Source organism: Megalops cyprinoides, chromosome 4 (assembly GCF_013368585.1).
Source record: "Megalops cyprinoides isolate fMegCyp1 chromosome 4, fMegCyp1.pri, whole genome shotgun sequence".
Taxonomy (NCBI): domain Eukaryota; kingdom Metazoa; phylum Chordata; class Actinopteri; order Elopiformes; family Megalopidae; genus Megalops; species Megalops cyprinoides.
In genome coordinates this window covers 38,289,202-38,313,344 of record NC_050586.1, presented here as the reverse complement: position 1 = coordinate 38,313,344, position 24,143 = coordinate 38,289,202, and the positions used below count along the sequence as shown (strand labels likewise).

General features: G+C 41.7%; 1 protein-coding gene across 1 annotated transcript in view; it reads right to left on the bottom strand.

Moving 5' to 3' along the window:
* Positions 1-39: 39 nt before the first annotated feature.
* mtrex (Mtr4 exosome RNA helicase) overlaps positions 40-24,143 on the bottom strand; it is a 28,756-nt gene continuing 4,652 nt past the window's right edge. The window contains exons 9-27 of the mRNA XM_036526134.1: positions 23,899-23,997; positions 21,816-21,933; positions 20,982-21,113; positions 20,445-20,524; positions 19,243-19,353; positions 18,646-18,747; positions 18,276-18,401; positions 15,936-16,086; positions 15,433-15,605; positions 14,464-14,532; positions 13,927-14,055; positions 11,390-11,500; positions 10,933-11,121; positions 9,184-9,347; positions 8,391-8,496; positions 1,976-2,032; positions 1,439-1,601; positions 821-925; positions 40-171 (exon numbers count right to left, since the gene is read on the bottom strand). Of these exons, the coding sequence (XP_036382027.1) occupies positions 119-171; positions 821-925; positions 1,439-1,601; positions 1,976-2,032; positions 8,391-8,496; positions 9,184-9,347; positions 10,933-11,121; positions 11,390-11,500; positions 13,927-14,055; positions 14,464-14,532; positions 15,433-15,605; positions 15,936-16,086; positions 18,276-18,401; positions 18,646-18,747; positions 19,243-19,353; positions 20,445-20,524; positions 20,982-21,113; positions 21,816-21,933; positions 23,899-23,997 (2,238 nt within the window). The 3' untranslated portion in view covers positions 40-118. The remainder of the gene's footprint in view (positions 172-820; positions 926-1,438; positions 1,602-1,975; positions 2,033-8,390; positions 8,497-9,183; positions 9,348-10,932; positions 11,122-11,389; positions 11,501-13,926; positions 14,056-14,463; positions 14,533-15,432; positions 15,606-15,935; positions 16,087-18,275; positions 18,402-18,645; positions 18,748-19,242; positions 19,354-20,444; positions 20,525-20,981; positions 21,114-21,815; positions 21,934-23,898; positions 23,998-24,143) is intronic.

Sequence of the window (24,143 nt, the reverse complement as noted above, 5' to 3'; positions counted from 1 at the left end):
TGCGCTTTTGGAGAATATGCTCATTATGAACACAAATGAAACAAAAAAAGTCTGATGTCTAGTCTTACAGGCATGAGGATGGTTTCTTTCTGTGCATGACAGAACAAAAAAAGAAAAATTACAAATAAAGACTGGCAGCAAACACAATATCCCTCTTGATTTTCGTTATACCTGGGAGGAGGAAAAAAAACATTGGAAAATATGTTAGAACACTAATTCAACACTTACTATACAAACAGTGCAGTCAATATTTAAATGCACTTTCAACATGGCCACCCTTAGACTGATTTGAGGGTGATTCTGCCATTAGGGTCATGCTCTGAATAAAACCCTCAGAAAGGGTATGACTGACTGAACTCATTTGTGAACCATATTTAGAAGGGCTTCTGACCTGTGACTGATATGACTACTTAAGCCTTTTCTATGACATTCATTTTCAAATACATGTGCACCTAGTGGTTCGCAAAGCTGCACAACATTCGCGACAGGCAGCACTCCCTGTTCCTGACTCCGCAGTGAGCTGTGCCAGTCCCTCTTGAATAAGTTTTTTTGCCATGAACAAATTCCCGTTTAAGCAATAACTCTTTGCTGATATTTTACTGTACTGAGAACACACTTCCCCATGCATGGGTCCCTCCATACTGCAGCCCCAATGAAACTAGGAGGACCTCCTGGCATTTATCAACCTTATCCGTTTCTTGAAAATTTCGCTTCAAGTGCCGAATAGATACACATGTAATAATTTCGAGGTTACAGACTGGCCGTTTCTCAGATTCGTTAACTGCGAGTGCCCTTTAATCAGAGGACAGCAGGCCCCTACCCTCGGCGAACTTGTTCTCCAGCTCGGTGTTCCCGATGGCCTTGGCCGCTTGGCACATCTGCCTCAGCAGCTCCTCCAGACGCCTCATGCAGCGGATGATGCTCCCTGGAGACAGAGCAGGGGGAGAGAGGCTGAGCTATCGGGAACAGTGCACAATCAACAAGACCACCTTTCTGCAATGTATGTGGAGCACGTGTTCACAGTGTTCCGGAATTCACATGACATTGAAATGACATTGGAATGACATTTGCAGCATACACAAAAGACAAGGATTCGCTCAAAAGGAAAGCATTCGCGCTTAGTGTGCATGGTTTATCTAGTGCCTTTCAGAAATGAGTACATCTGTTGTTAAAGATGATTGGTGATGAATTTAAGAGAACTGATGGAACTGAAACATCTCAAATATGGATTTTATTCTTTTATGTTTCTAATTTTGCGTACTTCTGGTACAACGTCAATGTGCTGAAAGTAATTAGGGATTAAAAGTTAGTCTTGTTTCCACAACTGGATACATAAACTCAACCAGAAGACAAAAAGAAGCCATTTCAATTACATTTCAAGAGGCGCATTCCCCCTCCCCTGGCCGGATTCTGAAAATCTGTCTGTAGCTCTGGTTACCTTCGAAAACGTCAGTCATCTTGCAGATCTGAGAAAACGAGGACCCATTGGCCCAAGTGTACACCACATCCATCAGGTGGGGGCGGAAGGCGTTGAGGTACGTCTCCTCATCCACCTCCAGCTTGGCCTCCGCGGACACCTTGGCGATTCGTTTAGCACATTCCTGGAAGCAGACGTTTGCACAATATTGGAACTAGAAAACACCCTAAAGATGGGATCCCAAATCCAATGACAAAACATCCCAGAACACACACATGGAGGCACGCAGTGCACACCCAGCACTACACACAGAGTTTGTTCAAGCCACCACAGAGACTATTAAAAGCAGCAAGTTTAAAAACAAACTAGCGTACCAGTTGTGCACAACTTTACAAACACAGGTATAGCCTTCGGTAGCCAGCAGCTCTTGTTAAAATTTATCCAAGAGCACTCTGTTTGCACACTCTGAGAATAGTCTTCCGAGGCAGACCACTTCTAGACGCCATCTAAACATCTCCAGGAAAAAAAAAAGGACACCTCGGACACATTTGGATCTACCTGCATCTGCCGTAGTGGTCCAGCCAGCTGTTCTGTCAGCTTGGGCATCTCGCTTGCCTGAAAGAGAATGATACATCACCAAAGGCTGTGAAAGCAAAAGGCAAAAACAAAACACTGCAGACTTTGGTACCTTAGACCTTAGACAATGCATTCTGTCCTTGTTTTTCGTCTTAGTCTCAGTGGGCTGTGTTTAGCTGTTGGCAGAGCATACTGCTTTGGCTCAAGGCCATTTTGAATCAGTGAGTTTCAGCAGGGGTGACAAAGTACTACTTGTGAATTTCAGAGTTCGTTTTTATGCAGACTATTTACAGCTGTCCATAAGTATGCCTGATAGAAAAGTTAAACTACGAAACAGATGAAATGATACTTCTCCTTCTGCTTATTTCCTGAAGGTGTTCTCAGTCTTTATTCATCGTTGCCACAAGCTAGTTAGACCCAAGTATGCAAATTGTAGTTAATTACTGATAGGCTTTTCTGGCAGCAGTTAAACTGCTTGTAATTATTTTTTGGTTGTAGTTTGACAAAAACAGGTTTTTACATGTGTTTAAATCTTGTTTTCAGAAATTAAGCATTCTGTGTCAGGCAAAGAGGTACAATTGTACAGGTATAACTGAAGTGTAGCACAAGAGTGAAGCACAAGAATAACTCCAGCGACAGTAGGGTACAGCTGATTCCAGGGCTTGTGAAAACACCCCTTTTGAATCTCAAAATGTTACTTTTTTTAGGTACAAGAATTTAGCCATCCCTGAAGATTATGAAAAATGAATACTGTTGTATCGCAGTAGTTATCAACAAACTGCAATGTTGAATGTCAGCCCTGATGTTCGGGCTAGCAGTATTAAAAAAAAAAAAAAACTTAAAAAACTAACAAAGACAAGGCTGTTTGGTGTCTTGCTGACTTACTGTGGGGGAGGCAATGAAGATAAGGGAGGAACAAACACTAACAGAATCAAGAGCATCTTATCAACAAACAAACCATTGCCTGCTGGAACAAAGACCAAGTGATGAGGGAGAAAAAAGCCAGCTGTTCTGGCACATGTGCTGGGCAACCAAAGAGAGCAAACCCAAAACAAAAACAATGGAAGTGCTCCAGAAAGATATAGGTCTCATAAAAAGTGAAATCAACACAATTTCTGACAACTTTAAAGAAATCTCAGATGGTGGAATCATGCTCATCTCATCAAATTTACTATTTACTATACTAATTTACTACAAATTTCACATCTTCTGAACTGGCAACCATTCTGCATTCATATATAACCATTCTATATTGTTTGTTTTTCTGTACCAACACCCCATCCCCCGATCTCTTAAAAAAGAGACACCCTCAACCAACCAAAGACACCTTTATCTGATTAGGTTTATGGACAAAACTGAGAATGATCAAGATGGCAAACATGGCATTCAAAAACTGAACAGACCTGACAGAACTGACAAACTGTTTACAGAACTGAACAAAGGCAACCAGAAAAAAACTAAGAAAATATAAACAATATCAAGACATATCCTTACTTGAGATGGGTTTTAGTCATCTCCTAAACGTGTAACTACCCCATTCAAACCATTGTTGTCCTTCACCTGCACTTAGCTGCCTGCTCTTAAAGGGCTTGTAGAACTGAAAAACAGAAATCCACTATAAAAACAAAGTCCACTATAAAAACATCCCCTCATATTAATAAATAAAGATATCAGTCCTTCCTCAAAAATGTACTTTTAGACAAAAAAAAAAAAAACAAGAGTTTGGAAACCACAGCCCTATTGAGTGCTGGCACAGGAACATTATGCCCTGATCTACCAACCTGTGAATTTTCCAGTTTACTCACACCTACTATTGACTGTTAGTGGTTAGGTGTAAGGAGTCCGGTAGGCAAGCTGATCCTCGATCTGTTGTAGAAAGACTGAAAGTAATGCTGTTGTATTTGATTTTCTTTCTTTTCTGGTCTTTAATAGCCAGTGACACTGGAGATGTTATTTAGTTAAATAAAATAAAACTTTTGCTTCAATGTAAATTCTTTACAGATATTCTTACAGATATTATGGCCTACATTAACACTTTAAATTGATATTTCCTCAATAGGGGAGTCAGTAAAACACTCCTTGTGCAGACTTGTTGTTAGTATGCAACTACTGCATGGTTTCAAATCTGGGTGTAAATAAACAGTGCCTTTGGTAATGTACAGAGTGCATGGGCTAACAGGAAGCCCTAGATCCTGGCTTGCCTTGAAGCCAGCTCATCAGGAACTTAGCTGCTGCCAATGAAGGATGACCACAGATGTGCAGATGTAGCCTGTTTTCTGTTCTTGCATAAAAGGACATCTGCCACAGCAGTGGGGTGTCTAAAAGTGTGTCAGTCCTGCTCCTTATCTCCTGTCTCCAGAAATACCGCAGCACTGTACAGCATTAACAGTCTCCATGTAAAGATTAATGGCAGACATATATGTATATATTAGGGATGCACCGATTTATCAGCCGTACATTGGTACTGGCCGATATTTGCCTTGTTGACTGCCATCGGCCTATTGGCAAATAAGGTGACGCTCACCAATGTCCGTGGCCGATGTTTATCTGTTACGCCGCATCAATTTTGCGCTGGCTAAATGTTGTGTTGGTTATTTGGTACTTACGATCAGAAGTCAATAGGCTTACCTTAGCTTGCAGTACGAATGTTAAAATGAACTATTTGTTCATAAGAGACATGATGAAGTTCCGTTTTTTGATAGCTAGCAAAGTACGTGAAAGCCAAACTAACTAGCTAGCTACTTGCACATTCAGCTGAAAAGTACAAATACCACCTTACAAAGACAAATCTAGCTAGCTAGCTAGCTACAATAAATACGTAGAAAGCTAAATAGCTTGCTAGCTAATTTGACTTTCACTCACTTTGCTCAGCTGTCATATTACTAAGCGCTAGCTAGCTATCAAACTAATAAAACCTCATGTCTCTTCTGACCAAATAGTAAATTTTACCACAGACACTGCAAGCAACCTGTTCTGACAACTTCAGCTTAGCTAGCTACCAAATTAACATTATAGTTAGCTAGTCATGTGAAAGAAGGTTATATTAAAGGTTGTTTCATAAATTTGTATGATTGAATTTGTGCTCATTCAAAGGTAGTGTGATGAAGGGCTGAAAGACCTTAAAGGGGTTCAGTTACTTTTTTATAATGAAGATTTCTTTGTTTCTCTGGCACAAAAGGGGGAATAACAACAAAAACAAAATAAACAAACAAAATATTGGTATTGGCATTGCCTATTGGCCATATTGTTATTTTAAACATCGGTATCGGTACTGGCCCAGAATTTCACAACTGGTGCATCCTTAGTATATGTATTCTCAAAATCTAACATGGCCTCGCCAAAGTTTAACCATGTTCTCCATATGTAATGAGGATTCACAAATAACTCAAAGGTGACTTATGGCAATTTTCTGGACAGGTATTGGACTCACATAATTAGCATTTCCCCACTTTTTCCAATGTGTTATTTCCTCTGAATGTATATGCAGGGTACATATCCATATAATTCCATACATCCATACAATTAACAGGGCATTATATTCTGGTATGATTAAGAAAAAGCTGTTCTGGTTACTCCTCAAAACTAAGTTTCCCCAGCTCAGGAGCACAGCGTTTTTAAGCCCAGTTCTCTGACAGCACTATTGCAGTACTTTCTGCCACTGTATTAGCCTACTGTGGAGCAACTGGTATTACAGTGGTTCAGGCATGCACTTCAAAGCAAAGTACTTCACCTCAAAAGCTAATATAATTCTAGCTGTGTAAAGGGCTTTGTATGTATGTATTTAAAGCACTGAAGCAGCTCTAGATATGAAAATTCACTGAACTAAATGAATTAACTATATGAACTATAAAATATGTAGTACTAGTAGTAATTCTGTAACAGAACACACAAACAACCAGTCAAGTTTCCCCTAGAGACTGACATGACCAGGCTGTCTATATTTGAGGAGTGATGCCATTCAGAGACTACTGTTATGTGGGACAGACCAAGTGGGACCAGTTTTTGGGCTCAGACTCAGGGGTCAAATCAGAAAATAGATTGTTGTGAAAGACTGAGAGCCAACCCCCTATTCAGCAAACACAGAACCAGTTCTAAGGACATGTTTTATCTACAGTCTCAGCAGACACTTGTGTTCGGTTCAATGTAAGAGTGAGTCAGAGTTGAGATTTAAAATACCCTTCTAACCTCTCAAAAAGGTCAGGGCCCAGAGTAACAAGGTTCCATACCACCTATTTTTTCTGGGTCCAAAAAGTTACTAAAAAAAAGCTGTATTACCCTCTAAGTGAATGGTGTTTTCCAAACCGACAGTGCTGTCCTCTTAAAACATTTTCCTATCAACACAGCCAACTAACTTTGATTTGTCTCACTGCGTGGCCATTTCTACCCTGCTAAGACAGAAATTCATTAGTAGTCATGGACCAACACATGAATTCAGCCCAAAATCATTTGCTGACACCTGTCTATCTGCTATGAACGCACTATACACAAATCAAATCGTTATTGGTAAGTCACAGGCAAAGTGTGGGAGTCAAGCAGGCAGCTAAGCCTGCTCCAGGCCGACAGCTAATGAAAAAGACAGCTGCAAATGCACAATCACACCTTATGAGAACATAAAGCAGTGACTGACTACAGAATATGGGTCACAAAACACCCAGTTTCCCGATCAGAAATGGGCAAAGGGAGCACAAAAGACCACGTGCATGTGGTAATCCCCATTTTTTTGAGGATTGTTGTCCATAAGGCTGCTAATAACATCAGAGCAGTTAATCAGCTAATGCAGGTCCACCGAGGGACTTGTAGAGCAAAAAATAGCCACTCATTGCATGCAAGGGTGTTGGATGATTGCACCGGTCACGGTTCAGCCCTCTGGGGCAAGTGCAGTGGATGTAATGGTGAGCACGAGCCTAATTTGCACAACTGCAGACAGAGTGCATGTCTGAAAGGGGGAAAGAGTAACTGATGGAAAAGCTCTCTGAACTGCTGCCATCCAGGATACTGGATACTTACAAGCACAAAGGCACAAACGGGCCGTGCATGAATGCTGAACTAGAGGAGCCTTAAATAGCGCAGCCAACAAGAGAGTCTGATTATGGTGTAACTCTACACGCACGTTTGCTCCATGCCACTGCGAACAGCACCTCTCCTGCAGTGATTCCGGCTCCTCTGACTGACAGCCAGCCGCGGCAACAGAGAGTCTGAGTGTGCAGAGATGCCTGTGGGCGTGGAGAGCTCTGTGCCCCTCCCGCAAGTCTGATATCACACCATCTACCTACTTCAGGATGGAAAAGACTAGCTATCCTATACCTCCCAAAAGCTGCCCTGGATCAAACTGCCAGCTTGTCTTTTCAATGTAAGAACAAACTTCACAAAAAAAAGTCCAGCACACAAAACAAGGCAAGGCCAAGTGTCAACTTATCGTAGTAGTGGTCAAAAAAGCCTAACGACGTGCTGTGTCAACAGTGCCTTTGTCATAATTAAATAAGAATGAAATAATCTCAGAAAACTGCTGTAAAAAATGTTTGTATGTTTTCATGATGTATAGAACTGGCATCTTTGTGAGACTATCTGAGGGCTTTCGTATTTCAAATCAATTTCCAATTAACTGGAAAATATTACATTTCAAAAGTCCCCACCACAAAAGTCACCACCGCCGAAAGATTTCCTGTAACCTAACCCTAATTATAGCCAAGCCTAACTCTAACCCATCTAGAGTACAATTTCAGGGAGCATATTTAAGTGACACGCAAGTGGCAGTTTCAAGAAAAGAGCGGCAGAGGGGGAAGCAGACAGAGGAAGCTGGTCAGCAGAATTTAGCCTGGAAAGATCAGAATGAAACAAAGCCATTCAGAAACAGTTATCTGTGTGTGCAAAGCGTAAATGAAACTCCAATGTTACTCCCTATTCCCTAAACCAAAAGGAAACTGAATAAAGACCCCAGTATGAAATACTGAAAACAGGAAATGATCACAGAAGAATGGGACAAAGTGTATGTAGCATCAGCTCTACCCCATCTCTTATAATTTATCTTTGTTAGGCGTGAACCCAGCTTATAAATAAACATGACACTTGACAACATGACTACACCCATTCCCCATATACCACACTGTTTGGTTGAGTAAGGGAGAGCAATGTACTTTTTTTGCTCACATCTAAACTGTTCACAGATGCTTTTTGTTTAGTTAAGATTGCAGGATATTCCTGAGGGGACAATCAAGACAACAAAAAAAAGACAGAATGCTAGACATGCGTTGTGCTAATTATACGTCCGTGCTAAACGGTCACTGACACACAGACAGAACGACAACTGGGGTACACAAAGCCATTAACTGCACACTGGAGGTTGATATCAGGACTATTCTGGTTCTAAGTGTTGAGAATGCGAAGGAAAAACACTTACGTTTTCCTGGAAGACGAAGCAGCTGAGCAGGGCTGTGGCTTGCTCGGCGGTCAGGTCATTGAAAAGACCATTGAATATCATCTCTGTCAACAGCAGCTCGTCCGCACTGGAAAAACAACCTAGCATGAATACTGAAACAGAACATTGATCCAGAAGCTTCACAAAAAGGGAAAAACATCAGAGCTAGGAAGTCAAGCTGAGGACCCACAATAGAACAAAAGATAAATATGAACCAGGAAAAAAGCCTTGAAGTATGAATATGCAGTAGAAAAAAGCAATTAGCCAGCTAATATGACACATTGTATTCTGTTAGCTTATATGTTTGTATTGTTTGGATTCTACTGCAGACCACTGTCACAATTCCATATAGATGGATAATTGGATTTGATTTCTGGGTGCAACCTGTATTAAGCATTTTCATCTCCCTTGGCTGCGTCTCTAACCAGGGTTATTTCTGAAAGGCTACTCAATCCAGCAGTTCGCATAGAGCAGTGTTTCTCAACCTTCTCCTGGAGATCTCTCCCTGCTCCAACACAGCTGATTCAAATGATCAGATTGTTATTAAGCAGCTTCAGGAGTTCATAACAAGTTGATCATTTGAATCAGCTGTGTTGGAGCAGGGAGAGTTCTAAAACATGCAGGGCAGGGGGCCCTCCAGGAGAGGGTTGAGAAACACTGGCATAGAGGGTCCCACCACTAGTTTAATATAGCTGAAATCCAAGGGCAGGGATGTGATACTGACAAACACACAGTCATAAAGAGAGCAGGTGGTGGGGCGGGGCAGCTCCCTCACCTGCTGATCTCGCAGGCCACGCGGCCCTTCATCTCGATGACGTCGGAGGAGGTGGCGAAACCCAGGCGCCTCAGCACGCGCTTCCTGCACTTGAGCTCGTCCATCTGCAGCACGGTGCGCGCCTTCTTCAGCTCCCGCTTCGCCCCTTTGATGTCCCCCGCGATCTGAGGCCGGACACGGAGGACACGGGTCAGAGAGGAGCCGCCCGACGGCCACGTATAAAAGGGCTCGCTTCCGCATTAAAATACATCGTGTGAGACCCCGCAGCTGCGTGACGCTTCACTGTACACAAACCTTTAATTGGGGTGCTTGTTTAAAAGCCTCACGGGCAAAAAAGGGAAATGCTGTGAAATTCCTTTCAGAAACACTGCACACACGACAGACTTCGAACTATCTTCCTTCCTTGTGAGGGTGACAGTTTGAGAATATACAGAACGGGCAAGCAGTTAAACCAGGAAAGTGAGTGGTCTGCTATTTCAGCTGGGACTGTTTTAGAATAAAGTATACCAGTGGCAAAACAAAAGGTTATACTTAGACTAAGAACAATAATTGTCCTTGGTTAACACCATGATCCAATTTAAGGGGAAACAGTGTCACTGCGATAGCCTCCTTGCTCAGAATGCACAGAGAAAATCACACGTTGCTCATATCACTGCATCAATACAACCAGAGGACAGAAGCACAACAAATGTTTAAATCACTGTACAAGAGCAGCTCTGCAACAACAGCAGTTCTTGATTTCTACACCAACTGTTCGTCACCCCCTAGGCTTTCACTACCTCTGACACCCTTTAGGGATAAAAACAATGTGAAAAAGGACATTGTTCATACAAAAAATTATGTGATACTGCTGTCCTATAACTGAGTCTTTTAAAATAAAAAATACATTTTTTTCTATTTGAACTTTTACAATGCTAAATCCAGGATAGGCTACTTTCATCATTTAAAATGATATTTTGCGATGAATTTTAATATTAATTTAATATTAAAGATATAACACAACATCAATGAAGAACAATAATGACATAAAATATCTATATCTAAGTATCTTGTTGACTATTTATCTCATGCAAAGACAAGGTCAGTTAACTGAAACATTGCAGCTAATGTAACCAAGGTAAAAACTGTGGATCCACTGACACTAGAAAACACATTACTCTTAAGTAAGTAAACATATATTTATACTCAAAGTTGTCCTGTATCAACACTACTAAGCATAACATAAACACTGTAGCTGACTTCATTAATACCAACAACTGTTGCGTGCAAGATGGTTACAACATGTTTTCTCTCCACTCTGCTAAAACAGGTTTGGGGCCACTGGTCTGGAATAATTTCCAGGTATGTAAATGACAAGCTAAAGACCTCCTACACAACACAACAGAAGTAAAACACTGCTCTCCCATCTGATACACTCACAGAATAAACACTCTCACACACAGCTGAACTCACCAACCTCACACACTGTAGTTTTCTAAGGCTAACTGTCAAGACAAGTCCCCCCCACCCCACATGAAATGTGCGACTGAGTACAGCACAGCAGGGAAACCAAGGATTTAGGATCTTGCCCCAGCAGGTGTGCGTTCCTTGTGCGTTCCTAATTAAAGAACTATCCCGTTTAGAGGGATTTAAACTACATTTCACCTACATTCAACTTCCCACAGACACCTTTTGGGATTTAATGTCAGAGACAGTAGGGCAGTCAGCTTCATACAGCAGAGTGTAGACAGGCTGCGAAAGGCCCCCCACCTGCGCTTTCTTCTCACACAGGGTGTAGACGGACTCCAGGTTGGGGTCGTTGTGCAGTGGGTGGGAGTACATCCTGTGCTCAAAGGCCTCCACCTTCTGGATGATTTTCTTCAGCCCCTGGTCTTTGATGCCCATGTCGTCAATGGGGTCCAGGAGGGGCACGCCATCTGGGAAGCGCTTCTGGACTTCCTGGATACACAGGAAAGTGTCATTCCTTTTTTTTTTTTTACGTGCAACACAACTTCTGGCAGATCTGCGGTCTGTGGACTTTCCATTGCTCTCCTCTATTTTGTACAATTCCCCTCTGAACGACTGGAGAACAAGATGATGAATCAAAATACCACAGCACAGGCTTTGGGCTAAACAGTAAAAAGCATGCATTTTGTTCTAAGCAAAACCATAGTGAGAGGAAGCTGGAGATGGGGGATTTACAAAACATTAACGTCAGGTTGCTCACTTGTATGGATTTCAGCACACTTTGTCTGTTGTCAGGTGGCCGGAGGTCTTTGGGGATGTACAGCCGGACCGAGCTGATGGTTGTGAGAAGATGAAGCATGACAGGAACAACCTGTTTGGAACAAACAACATCGCATGGTGTCCAAATAAGAAGCAGAGGTTCGGTTGGATTTTGATGAGCGACACAATGGAAGATGGTTTGTTGCCAATTACTGAAGCAGAACATATTGGGTGCTGAGTGTTTCAATTATTCTAGGCAGCTCTGGGCTTCTCTGACCTTTACCCTCCCTTCAGACGAGGGGTGCTAGGAACTGACAGCAAGATGGCTTTCAGCTCACCAACCCACCACGCCATACCACTGAGGTCAGAGAGCGGGCCTTGCACTCAGAGGTCTCCAGCTGGAGCTGCCTGCCAACCAGCAATAACAGTCAAGCTTAGCAATGTCAACTGATTTGATACCGGTGGGTGGAGGGGGGTTTGCCTGAGTGTTTTTAACAGAAAGTCAATCACAGGGGGTTGAGCTTTGAAAAGAGCCCGGAGGCATTAAGGGAGCTTTAGCTGTGTCCATCATTGCCGCTGCTGTGGTATGAAAGTTAATCTGGAGTCCTGATAGGTAGGAAAACAGTCTGTCATCTGGTTTGGTGAAAAACCTAGAGTGAGGGAATTTGTAATTTGTAAATGCCGCATGAGAAATTGACCTACACAACAAAGTGACAAATTACATGCCTGGAGCCTAATTGTGGTCATTCTATATCAATCATTGAAGGGCAGATTTTCCAAGCAAAATTAACCAGAGAATTACAAAGACATTCCAGCTGCAAACTGTATCATTATGGTGTGTAAATATGACTGGAAAGTATCGTATTTTACCCTTGTTATATTAAATAACTGCCTTCCTGGCAGATGGACATGTATTTGACTGTGAGGGAGAGGTTTCCGCGCAGTGCAAGCCGAGCGGCCGCTCTCAGGCAGGCACTGAACAGCTTTACGCCATTATGTTCCTCCTCTCCCTGCACAGGAAATCTCCCTGAGCTGCAGTCTGCTGACGAGGGCTGTCTGCATGGGATAACTAGCCTTTAATGACCTGTTTCCATGTGGGTCAGCTCTACTTGGATCTTTACCTCCTCTCGCTGGCGTTATTAAACCATCATGGAACAGGACTGCAGTTACTGCGAGTGCAGCCTGCTCTGCTTACAGATGCCACCGTCTGCTGTCTACCAATTACCTACACGTAATCATGCACTGAGCGCTAAAACTTACACAATCCGAGAATGTGGAGCGGTAAAATTTCAACTGTTAATTCAAATGGGACTTCGCAAACTTCGCAGACCAAAGCAGTAATTGTAGATTTAATGGAACTTAAATGCAACTTAAATATGGGGCGTTTCAAATCAATCGTGTAACAGACAGCAGACGGAGAGATTTCAGAATGTGCAGCTCGTTACTTCAAAACAGGACACAGGACAATACAGCACGGCAATAAACGCCATGTTGCTCAACTTCCTTATAGGCCCAAATAAGCAGCGCAACACCCCTCCAGGGGCTGGATATCACACTGTTTAAACATCACAGGGCTTGTCCTTGTTTGTACCAGATGGCATCTGGAACAGAAAGTCTTAGGTGCGCTAAGTATTCCTCCTTTCCATTTAGATGAGTAATCATCTAATTCACTGGTCAAATATGCAAACATCACTCAAGGCAGGTACTGTAGACAGTGAACCATAGCTAGTCAGCTACAAATCACAGCAACAGCTTGAAAATCACCACAGATGCAACCCCTCTTCAGATTATAAAACTGACAATATCTGCCCTTTATTTTTCTGATTGCTTCCCCAATATTGTACTTACAGTCAGCAAGCATATCAGCAACCATGTCAATTGGAAAATCACTTCCTTTGTAATATAGTGGAATTGCACATGTGGCAAGAATCTAAATTAAGCTCCTGAAATATACTGTATGTCCCTTTCACCAGTGTTGTAATGACAACAGGAAACTAAATGGCGCTCATCTCTATGCTCTGATAAAGTTCTGTTTTCCCAAACATACCAAATCTTATGTCAACACCTAGATGGAAACTTCCGATTACTAACAGTTGTTCCCTCCAAGCACAAACACAAAAACACGAAAATCTCCTTGTTGCTTCCAGATACCTGACAATAAAAGGCAACCTGTCCAACATCCACCTCTCTACTTCAATGGTGCTAAATTTCCACACTTACTCTAGCAGTGAGCAAACCGCAGGACTTTCCCCTACCACCTAGGTCTGCGAGAGCAGCTTTATGCTTCCATATCTTATCACTGTGGCTTGCAAAAGGACAACACTGCGGCCGTGTGGCACGATAACCTTGTTTACCGACAGCTGTCAAAGCTCTCCCCGTGACTGCTAGGGGCTCGTGGTAACGGAATCCTTTTCCAATTTCCTCCTCTTTCAGCGAACGAGACTTCCTTTTTAAAACAGAGAGCCTTATCCGTCTTCTTCCTGGGCCCGTGGAGCTGGAGCGACCCCAAAGTCAGATTAGAACAGCAGATATACGGACCTGCATCTCCCCCTTCTCCCCGGGCCTGGCAGGCTTGGCGGCTTCTGTGGCGGCATTCTTCACACTCTCCTTACTGCAGTGCACCAGAACCTCCACCACGTACAGGGGGTCCAGCTCTCCTGTGTTTGCCTTCAGGAAAGTACAGACAGGGTCAATACTGACTGCCAGATTCTCCACAAAGCTTTTCCCTCATTCAGCTTTACCACAGCTGATACTCTGAATCAAACAGGGGAAAGCAGGCCGTGTTACACACTGGGACCCAGCCATGAGTCTCTTTACATAATGAATAGAAGCATGCTGTATACAGCATAAAGATACATTCTACAGAAAACTGAAAAAGCCTGCGCTTAATCTCCACAATAATCTTTCTTTGCCATTCAAGGTTTTATCATTTAGCGTTAGACAATGCATGGTCTAAGGGGTACTAAACCATACAGGGAATTGTTTCTAATCATTCTGTCTCATTTCTTCGACGGAGAGAAAAAAAAGCTACAGTTTTAATAACAGACAGCAGAGCCTGCACCTTTAAATCATTACCTTTACATTTGATTTTTTTGAGAAATTGACTACCACTCCCCATCCAAAGTCATCCTCTTCATTCTTCACCTATGAATACAAACATGGGGTGATTTATGATGTACATAGTTCAAACCAGATGAACAAAAGCAACGCTGCCCAAACCTGCAAAACACGTATTACTGCTGCCTCATAAATGTTCTGAAGTTTACTAACCGGCACAAACTGCTTTTAGTTTTGAACATGGCGTGATTTTTTTTCCCTATATGAGCTCCACAAAGACCACGACACAAATAAATATGCATGCTTAAAACTGATGTTTTTACTTCTCTAATACTAGAAAAAATAAACACTGAAGAAAATAATTCCTCTAGTTCCTATTCTTCCTATAGTTCAACTTGTACACAGTGGAACACTAACAGTTTTCATGCCCTGGGGCCTTTGAGGACAGATCAACAAAAATGTAGCAGGCACCGCATGGAACTACCGGTTCATTGGAGGGGGCAGAGACAAGAAAAGGAAGGAGCTCAGTCCCACAAACTTTAATGGAGCAGCGCCAGTCATTACGGCTGGTCTTGAGGAATTTAATCCCAAGCACAAGTACGCCGTGTGAAGGCCGCCTCCCAATTACATTATCAGGCAGCTATGCACAGGATCAAAATGCCCGTGAATTTCCATCAACCTGCCTTGAAGTCCTGCCGTGCAATCTCTGCATAAACGCCTCAATGAACCGGCTGCCTAACTCAAGGAGGAGGAGGAGGAGGACAAAACCACCAGAGCCAGTCTGCAGAGTGGTGAGGTATCTCTGGATGCTGTCCTGGCATCGCTCCCTCCCAGGGCTAATGACTCAATCAGTAACGGGCATAAACGTCATCTTCCCCAGTAGTAGTCAGACTTCCACTGAAAGTGCCGTCTATTGTGATTTTTTTTTCCTGTCTTCACAGCCGCAAAAAGTTGATGAAAGGAAAGCAGTCATCTGCTACAGTTTACCTTGACCAGTCTTCCTGGCTGCAGAAACGGCAGGCAATATTTGGGCTTGTGGATGTACTCCTCGATCTCCTTTCCGAGCTTCGCCAGCTGCTGGCGGATTTTGTAGTAGGTCACCACACTCTCCTCGTTGGGGATTTCAATGGCATTATACTGCCCTTCCAGTTTCTTCATTCCTGCGGGGGGGGGGGGGGGGGGGGGGTTAACAAAGCCACTGAAGTGTCATGTTCATCACTTTCAATGAACTCTTTTGGCATTATATCAAAAAGATGGCGTGGTGGGGGGTGCTGGAAACATGACTGCCCTATACCACATTGTCACTTTTTTGCTTCTTGGCAGGTTGGGGTGGGGCATTTAACACTAAATGCCCCACCCCAACCCTACAATGTCCTCTCACGGTAGCTGCCTGAATTCCCAGCCAAAGACAGTACACTGAGAACAGGAGCGTTGTGCGATCTGGCCCACCGGGTGACGGAGAGGTGTGGGCCGCCGGCCTCGGTACTCACTCTCCACCACCCCGGGCACGGCCCTGTAGTGCTGGAACTGGTAGAAGGACTTCTCCAGCATGTACTCGGGGTTGATCTCCTCCACACGCAGCAGGTTCAGCACCATGTTGTAGGTCAGGTGGAAGGCGCTGTTCAGGGGGTCAGCGGTGCCCTAGCAGAGGTCAGGCAAGGAGAGGAGCGTCAAAAATGCTCAGGTGATAAACCCAGATCGTCGAGGTGTTGCAGATCACATTTTTTATCTGCATTGCAAACTGTAGATACACTCGATTCATTTTTTTTCCAATTTGTTCCTATGAATTATTCAGCTTATTTTTGTCCATTTTACTGTGGTTCAGTGTGCAACTATAGACCATATCACCAAATATGTAGGCCTACTGTACAGGGACGCAATGATGCATCAATTCAAAAGCAACAAAACAGGTATATGTACGTTTCATGTGAAGATCAACTCATACCACTTGATAAATTTAAATGATTTTTATAACAGACTACAGCAGCAGGTTGGATGAAACTAGCATGCTTACAGCAATCCTACATATAATGAACGAATGCTTGAGTACTCTACATTCCTTTAAAAGCAAAGAGTAGAGTTTTATTTTGTTTAATCATATTGTAAAGAGATGTATCAAATCATACTGCATCACTTCATATCAAAGGGAATTTGTAATATTATATATCTGTGTATATGAATGAACACATAACTATCAATACAACATTCACTGTAACATTGCTTTGGTATTGACATTTACACCACTACTACTGTGTACGACAAAATGAGCCCAAATATGACAATCCATCGCACATTTTCTCAATACCCAAACCCGAAGATATGTTTTCAGAAATGCGGGGCAAAGGGAACATTTGGTTTTATTTGCACTCCATGAAACTGAGCCAGTTTGGCAGGATGCTGCATGGTCTTTCTTTATGAACAACGTTTGGTGTAAAATTCAAGCAGGCCAGTTTTTCTTGATATGAATAGTTCTATTGTAGATAAAAAGAGGAACAGGAATGAAAAGATCACATGAAAAACATGGATCATTACAGTCATCTCTGAGACATAATGAGATCAGTTCAGTTCTGGACTTTTACAGTTGCCTTAAAAAATTTATCAGAGGTTCAGTGGCTGTACCACATACTTTCAATGGAGCATAAAAGTAAATATTCTTGTATGTGTGCTAAAGACCTCAAACTCTTCAACTTGACTCGAATCCAAACCAAGAGAATCTTCCTGCTTATTCATGCCAATAAAGTCTAAGAAAGTTTTGCGAGAATTAGTGGACAAACTTTAGTGCATGACAGAATAAGGTCTGTAACCAAAGTTAACCCTATTGGTTTTGGCCAATGCACTGTGTATAAATGGATCTAATACATCTCTCTTGTAAACACAGTCCATATCCTTGACATTTATGAGAGAATAAGATCATTTCAAAAAACTCCGCAGACACTGAGGGACCACTGTGTACAAAGGTCATCAGTGGGAGTACTGCCCTTGTACTGGAACAGTTTATAAATTTCAGAGCCCTGAGCTATTCAAAGGCTACAATATGCATGGTTCAGAATTTGCAATGCTATTTTGTGAGTGTTTAGTGCTGCTTGGATTCTGCGAGTGACTAAGGTCAACAACATGGTCAGCCAATTAAAATAGTTCCTGTAGTCAAACTGATGACAATACTAGTGAGAAATATATAAAAAGGCCTGACTCCACAGGGACTGTTAGCCTTATCCATTACATGGTTTCCCTGACACCAGCAACATGCCCCACTGAAAGAACTCTCCCCTATTGTATGGGTCACACACTCTCATAGGGTAGAGATGAGACTGGTGACATGACACACACAAATCAAATGCATTTAAAACTTTAAAAAGCTGTCATTTCAGTATAAGGAGCATTGGCACTGATACACGAGACCTGACCCAGAATAATTTTGAAACTGAATACTGCAGAACACAGAAATTTGTTGTTTGCTTTCAGTTTTTTGACGGAGTTCACAGTACGATACACAGGCTTATGTTTCACAGATCTTTCAATTCCAGCCAACTGCTAGGTGATACTGATCAACAAGACTAATGGCCCCTCCATTTCACATGGACAAAAAACAAACAGAAGTTAGGTTCAGCAATAAGGACATAGAGTTAAACCAGACAGAATGGGTGGTCCTCTGTTAACACTACTGCAACAAACAGCAGCTGTAATGGAAAGACAATCAGTGCAATGACACCACTGTAAATGGAAAAACAGACCATTTCACAGGGCCAGAAGGTTCTGTCCAATGCAAGGTAATAAAAGTTAAATGCCAGGCCACGCCTGAAGCATGTCTGAGTCCCAGGTTTATGTCATACCTTGAGGAGCTGCTTCCCCACGGCCGGGCTCATCTTCTCGTCCACCATGAAGATCACAATGCCTCTTTCATCCATGCCTCGTCTGCCAGCCCGCCCTGACATCTGAATATACTCCCCGGAAGTGATCTGCCACACACGTTATGGAAAAAACTATTTTTATGACAACTTTTGCTGCTTCAGTCCAATGGGCAACACCATAACTATTAACAGTAGTGTTCACATTAACACTTGATTGAAACCATATCCCATACAGCAGCAACTATTTTGAGAGCCTATTTCTAAATTAGACAACAGACCACCCGGCACCGAGCGCTGACGAGGGAGTGGCCATCTCTTTGAATGGAGAACGTAAAAGGCGTTGCCATTTTACCCAGCGGAAGTCTTTCCCGTCAAACTTGCGTGCGCTTGTGAAGAGCACCGTGCGGGCTGGCATGTTAATTCCCATGGCAAAGGTCTCTGTGGCAAACAGGGCCTGAGTTCAGAGAAATCAACACGAAAAACAACTGTCAACGACAACAAAGTCATCACAGTACCCAAAACACAGAACAAAATGTCCCAGTCTAACCTCTGTTGTATTCCAGAAAAAGAGAAAAGACTGAAGTGTATGCTGATGTACAGTGAGGGCAGAAAAGGACAAGAAAAAGGTCTTTGTTTCACCAGCTGATGAGTAGCTATGAGAAAATTTCCCAGAGTTGATTCTGTTACAATATGGCACTTTCTAAAGCATGTTCTGGTCAGGAAACAATCTGGTGCAAAACTAGAGCCGATTCAACAGCCCCACATTAATGAGCCAATTAGAAAAGCAAACGTCGGTAGTGAATCTACTATCTCCCTTACTTTTCAGTAATGAGACTGTACTGGACCTGGGTCTGTTTTCTGTCAGCCTGAAAAAAACCTATTTGAAAGGACAACTTGACATTGATAGGCTTCCAGGGCGGGGGCTTGGAAGAAAAACACGCAGGCTGACCTTGATCAGGCCCTCTGAGAAGAGAATCTCGATGGTTTCTTTCAGGATAGGGAGCAGCCCGCCGTGATGAATCCCGATCCCACTTTTCAGAAGGGGCAACACATGCTCCACCTTTCCCAAAAAACACAGGACATGACATCACACAACCGTTACACCATCTGAACAGTCATGTAACATTTCAGGGGGGGGGTTGTTATAACAGCTCATTATAGGTGAGTGCGCACTGATGTCATCCCAGGATTTCCAGCAACTCAGTGAAGAAACTCAATGTGTGGTAATTCAGGTTTACTTTCCTAATCTCTTTTATTACACTATGGTCTTGTGGAGTCCATTTCAAACTTGTTCTGAACATGGGAATGAAAATTACCATAAAACAAACAGATAGCACAAAAATTAGGGTTTACAAATGTACTGTTAGTTGGAGACCAAGTAAATACAATCAGAAACAAGTCAACAACATACCGCAGAAATGAGAACCATGTTTTCAATGAGCGATGAAAGGCCCTGATAATCAAAGCCATTCGAGTGACTCACAATTACAATGGAAAATATGTTCTTACTTCAAACACAAAAAAGTTTAGCATAAGCAAAATCCTGGCTACAACACAGTAATTACAGAAATACAGACTCCCACAGAGTCAAACCCCATGCAAATGTGTTGCTTAAAACCTGAGCATATAAATATTCTAAAAGGAAACAGGAACTTGTGACAATGCTTGAGGGAGTTTATCTGAAGTTTCACAATCCCACTGAGACTTTATCACAGCCTAATGGTACAAATATTTGAGATGTGGTTTTCTGAAATCTGTTACTTAAAGGGGAATTCTGCTTTAAAAATACAATTAGATGTGATTTATGATTCATCAACAAATATTTATTTATTCACTGCTTGTGAGCTGGAAAACCACTGCATGCTTCAGCTTGAGGGCTCACTCAAAGTCTTGACTGTGATACAAGATTCATGTTAAATATGATGTGAAAGATTTTTATCCCACTACATACGTACTCACTTTCTTTCTGCAATCTGAACTAATGATTTTTTTTCTCCACAAAAACATGTCTGATCTCATATATGCACACCAAAATGTACACAGCCCATGTTTTCTTTCAAATTATTACATTATACATTGACCAAATACTAAAAATGCATTTAAGGAGGACATGACCTTCTGTAACGTGTAAACTTAACTAAAAATTCTAACCTGTGGAAGTTTCTTGTCTTCATCTGATAAGCAGTCAATGGCGTTACTAAATACCTCCTCCACAAGCTTTTTCTCTTCATCTGGAATGAGAACAAAAAAAAACACTGATACAGGCAATTGTTCAGACTAACCACAGAGCAAAGATATACGCTTCACTTACAACAATAAATAAACAGCAAACTTGGAAAAGTCTACATCCACAGTGGAAACCAAACACCAAGACCAGATAAAATTTTACCAACCACCCATTTGCTTCTAAAATAACAGCTGTAATTTGAAGCCCTGTCATAACCTTTTCTTGACCTCACAATATATCTTAATCATTCCCACGAATGTCATTATTATACGTGGGGAAAAACAGTTGTGAAGCTGAACCTGGATCTCTCCAAACATGTGTGCATTAGTAATCCACACATGCATGTGATTAAAGCTTGACTTAAACTAAAAAGACCTATGCAAGATGGGAAGTACCAGTGTGTTTCACTGCATATGACTACTCAAGGTATCTGACGGTGTAGGCAACCTTATTCCCTTTACCTGTGTTGAAGTCCAGCTTTGCCACCTGCAGAGCATAGGCCTCACATTCCTTCTTACTGAAGCTAAAGATAATGACAGGCTGGAAGTTCCTCTCCATGATCATCTTGACAATCTTAAAAACATTTGACGGTCCTGTGGGAAAACAATTTGAGTAAGGCTTTCATGCACATGGTTATGGATTTAATTACAGTGGGATCCCATTGCCCATTATCGCATGCAAGGATGCATCGCAGAGTTAATTACTCTGCTCCCACGAAAGCTAAGCATCACTTTGGAACACTAACCGTCCTCCTCTGAACATTCTTTTTCGTTCACTTTTACCTCATTGCTTCCCCAGTGCTACCTCTTTGATCCGTCCACTTCATTGGCTGCCTGCTGCAGCTCATATTTGCTTCAAAACATGTTGCATGTTAGCTGTTTGTTCCTTTTTGGTTTTTTGCTCTTACCACTTCTTCCTATTCTCTCATCCCTGTGAACATCAGCTAGCAGAGCCTCTACCACTTCTGTTCTTAACTCCCTTTATTTAATACCTAGAGGATTAACCCCCACCTCCCCAACATTACTGCGTATCTCTCCAGATATAAATCAAACAACAGAATAACAGCAAAACAAAACAACAAATTAATTCTAATAAAAACGTCTTCTTTATTTTAAATAAGGTTTCAGCATTTCTCCTCCCCACTAAATATTTCTACAACTCAAACGTAACTTAATGACTTCAGTTTACTCTCGTATCTCTACTGACATTTTTTTTTGTTCCAACATCATTCTTCCCTGACATTTCGTAGTTCATTCTTTAAACATTAACAGTATTTACACAGACAGGGGGCGCACCCTTTGTTCCTCCTTTCCGGCCTTTGGGGTCCCACTTGCCACCGCTGCTCCCTCCAGAGTCCCCGGCATCCCTCAGGACCTGCATGGCTGTGTTAAAGTTGTCTTCACGGAACTCGCCCTAACAAATAGGACAGAGGATGTGTTAACAAGGGCACCGTCACTAAAGATCACTAAAATAAAAGCTAAAACAGATGCAATGGACAAGCGGTTTTGTGGATTTCCTAAAAACCTGACTACTGTATGAACTAAGTCTTTTATTCATTTTTTTCATGTTTAAGCAAGTGATGTTCATGACTAAATAAACAAAAACTGTGACAGCAGTGAATATTTTCCATGTAAATATCTTTGACTATTAAGCTCTTGTGGTTTTCAAGCAGTGGGCAGGCCAATATGAGGAACGTAAACTATGACGTTAATGAGGATTCAGAACAACGGTGATATAAGTATTGGGATGTCTTGCAAATAAGTCACATAGAAACATTTGCATTTCAACTGTAAATAAACATACATACAGTTTAACTGTATTAAATGAGTAACTCAGGCAATCAAGTATGAAGCTGAGCTAAAATGCAGTCAATGATCCACAAAAACTAAACCACAGAAAAGATAATTCTGTAATTTACAACAAAGGGTTGAGAGCTTGAAATGGCTGAAATGGCTTGAAATTAACTTTAAACTGCTAACTGCTGTGAACCTGTGTAATAATTTTGTCTATCAAGCGCATTAACTTAAATACTATCTATCCAAAGAGTCCTTTTTACTGCACATAAATCACGGGCATTATCTGGTCTGCTAGCATATTAGATGCCATCAAGAACAAGGGAATGAGCTTGAGAAGAGCTACCCTTTGAATAAACACACTTGTTAATCAAACAAGTGCACAACCCTTTACCTCCTCTAATACATATCACATCTAAAATTCAAAATTAAATACACACTAAGTGATAATTGAACACTTTTTTAAACAGACCTAACAAGTTTCTCTCATAGATCAATAGCCGTTTAGTTTCAATCCGAACAACAAGTCTATCCAAAACTAACGCTGCATTTTACAAGCAGTATGAATCACATCTGTATAGCTTAAAAACAACTCCTTGACATTATCATATCTCAGGCTAATACCCATATACAGGCTAATAGATTAGTACTACTAACACAAATATGACCTTCAGAATCTGTTACACCAATTTGTATTCAGTTAAGCTCTTCATTCAAATCGATAATATTGTTCTTGTCTCCGGATGCAGTCAGGCCTAATACTTGCATTCAAATTAGTCAAGATTTTCCAAATCTGGGCCAAAAACACAAACACAGATTTACCATAGAGATAAAGGGTAAATTAAATTCACTGGTGTACTCTGGTTTAGTGGCCTGCTAAGAGTACCAGGCTAGCTTGGCCTGGGAATCCCTTTCAATTCTGGCTCCTCTGAGTCATCCTGGAAATTATCCTCCACAACTGACACTGCTGTCTCTGCAACGTTCACCCGCCCTAAGTCAATAACGGATTTGCTGACTGCAGACGTTCGTAAGCACATGGCCAATATGCGAACATGAGAACACGTTTACAGAAATGACGTACTGCAATAAGAATATACAAAAAGAAGCCCTTTATACTGGCAGCATACGCATTCAACTATTTGTTGAGTGCTTCAGTTAATGTAGCTGCTTAAGAAATACAAAACAGATGCAAATTAAACCCATTTAATTCTATAAAATTCCATCGACGCCACATCAGTTTTCTTATTCTACATCTGTATTCTTATTTAAAAGAAAAAGAAAATCTATCTACATAGTTGTAGCTATGAAATTCTTATACCATTTAACATCTTACAGCTTCTGTTTTAGCAAACTGTTCCAGAAGAATCTGGAAGCACACATTAATAGAACGACTCAATGATTCTTCTGGGACTGATTAGTCTACATTCCATTATGAACAGAAATAAACAAATAAAATCTCTTTAGATAACACTGACAATTGCAATGAACAGTTAAGAAATGTGTATGTATTTCAAATCCCATTTCAGATTGTAGGGGAAATTCTATTGACCGAAGACAAGCAAGAACGAACGCAGCCATTTCTCACATTTTCATCCACCACAAGATGAAGTCCGTCGCCACCTGCTGGAAAGATGTAGTGCTGCAGCGGTGTTGGACGGTAGTCTGTGTAGATCACATGACATGGCTGTGGAGACAAATTGCACGGGAAGATGTTACCAGTGCAGCGATGCAAACAGAACACACAATTATCTCAGATACATCATTTCCAACCCTAACAAACACAAAAAAAAAACTTAACACCGATAGTGTTTTACAGCTTTTTAGCCTGAC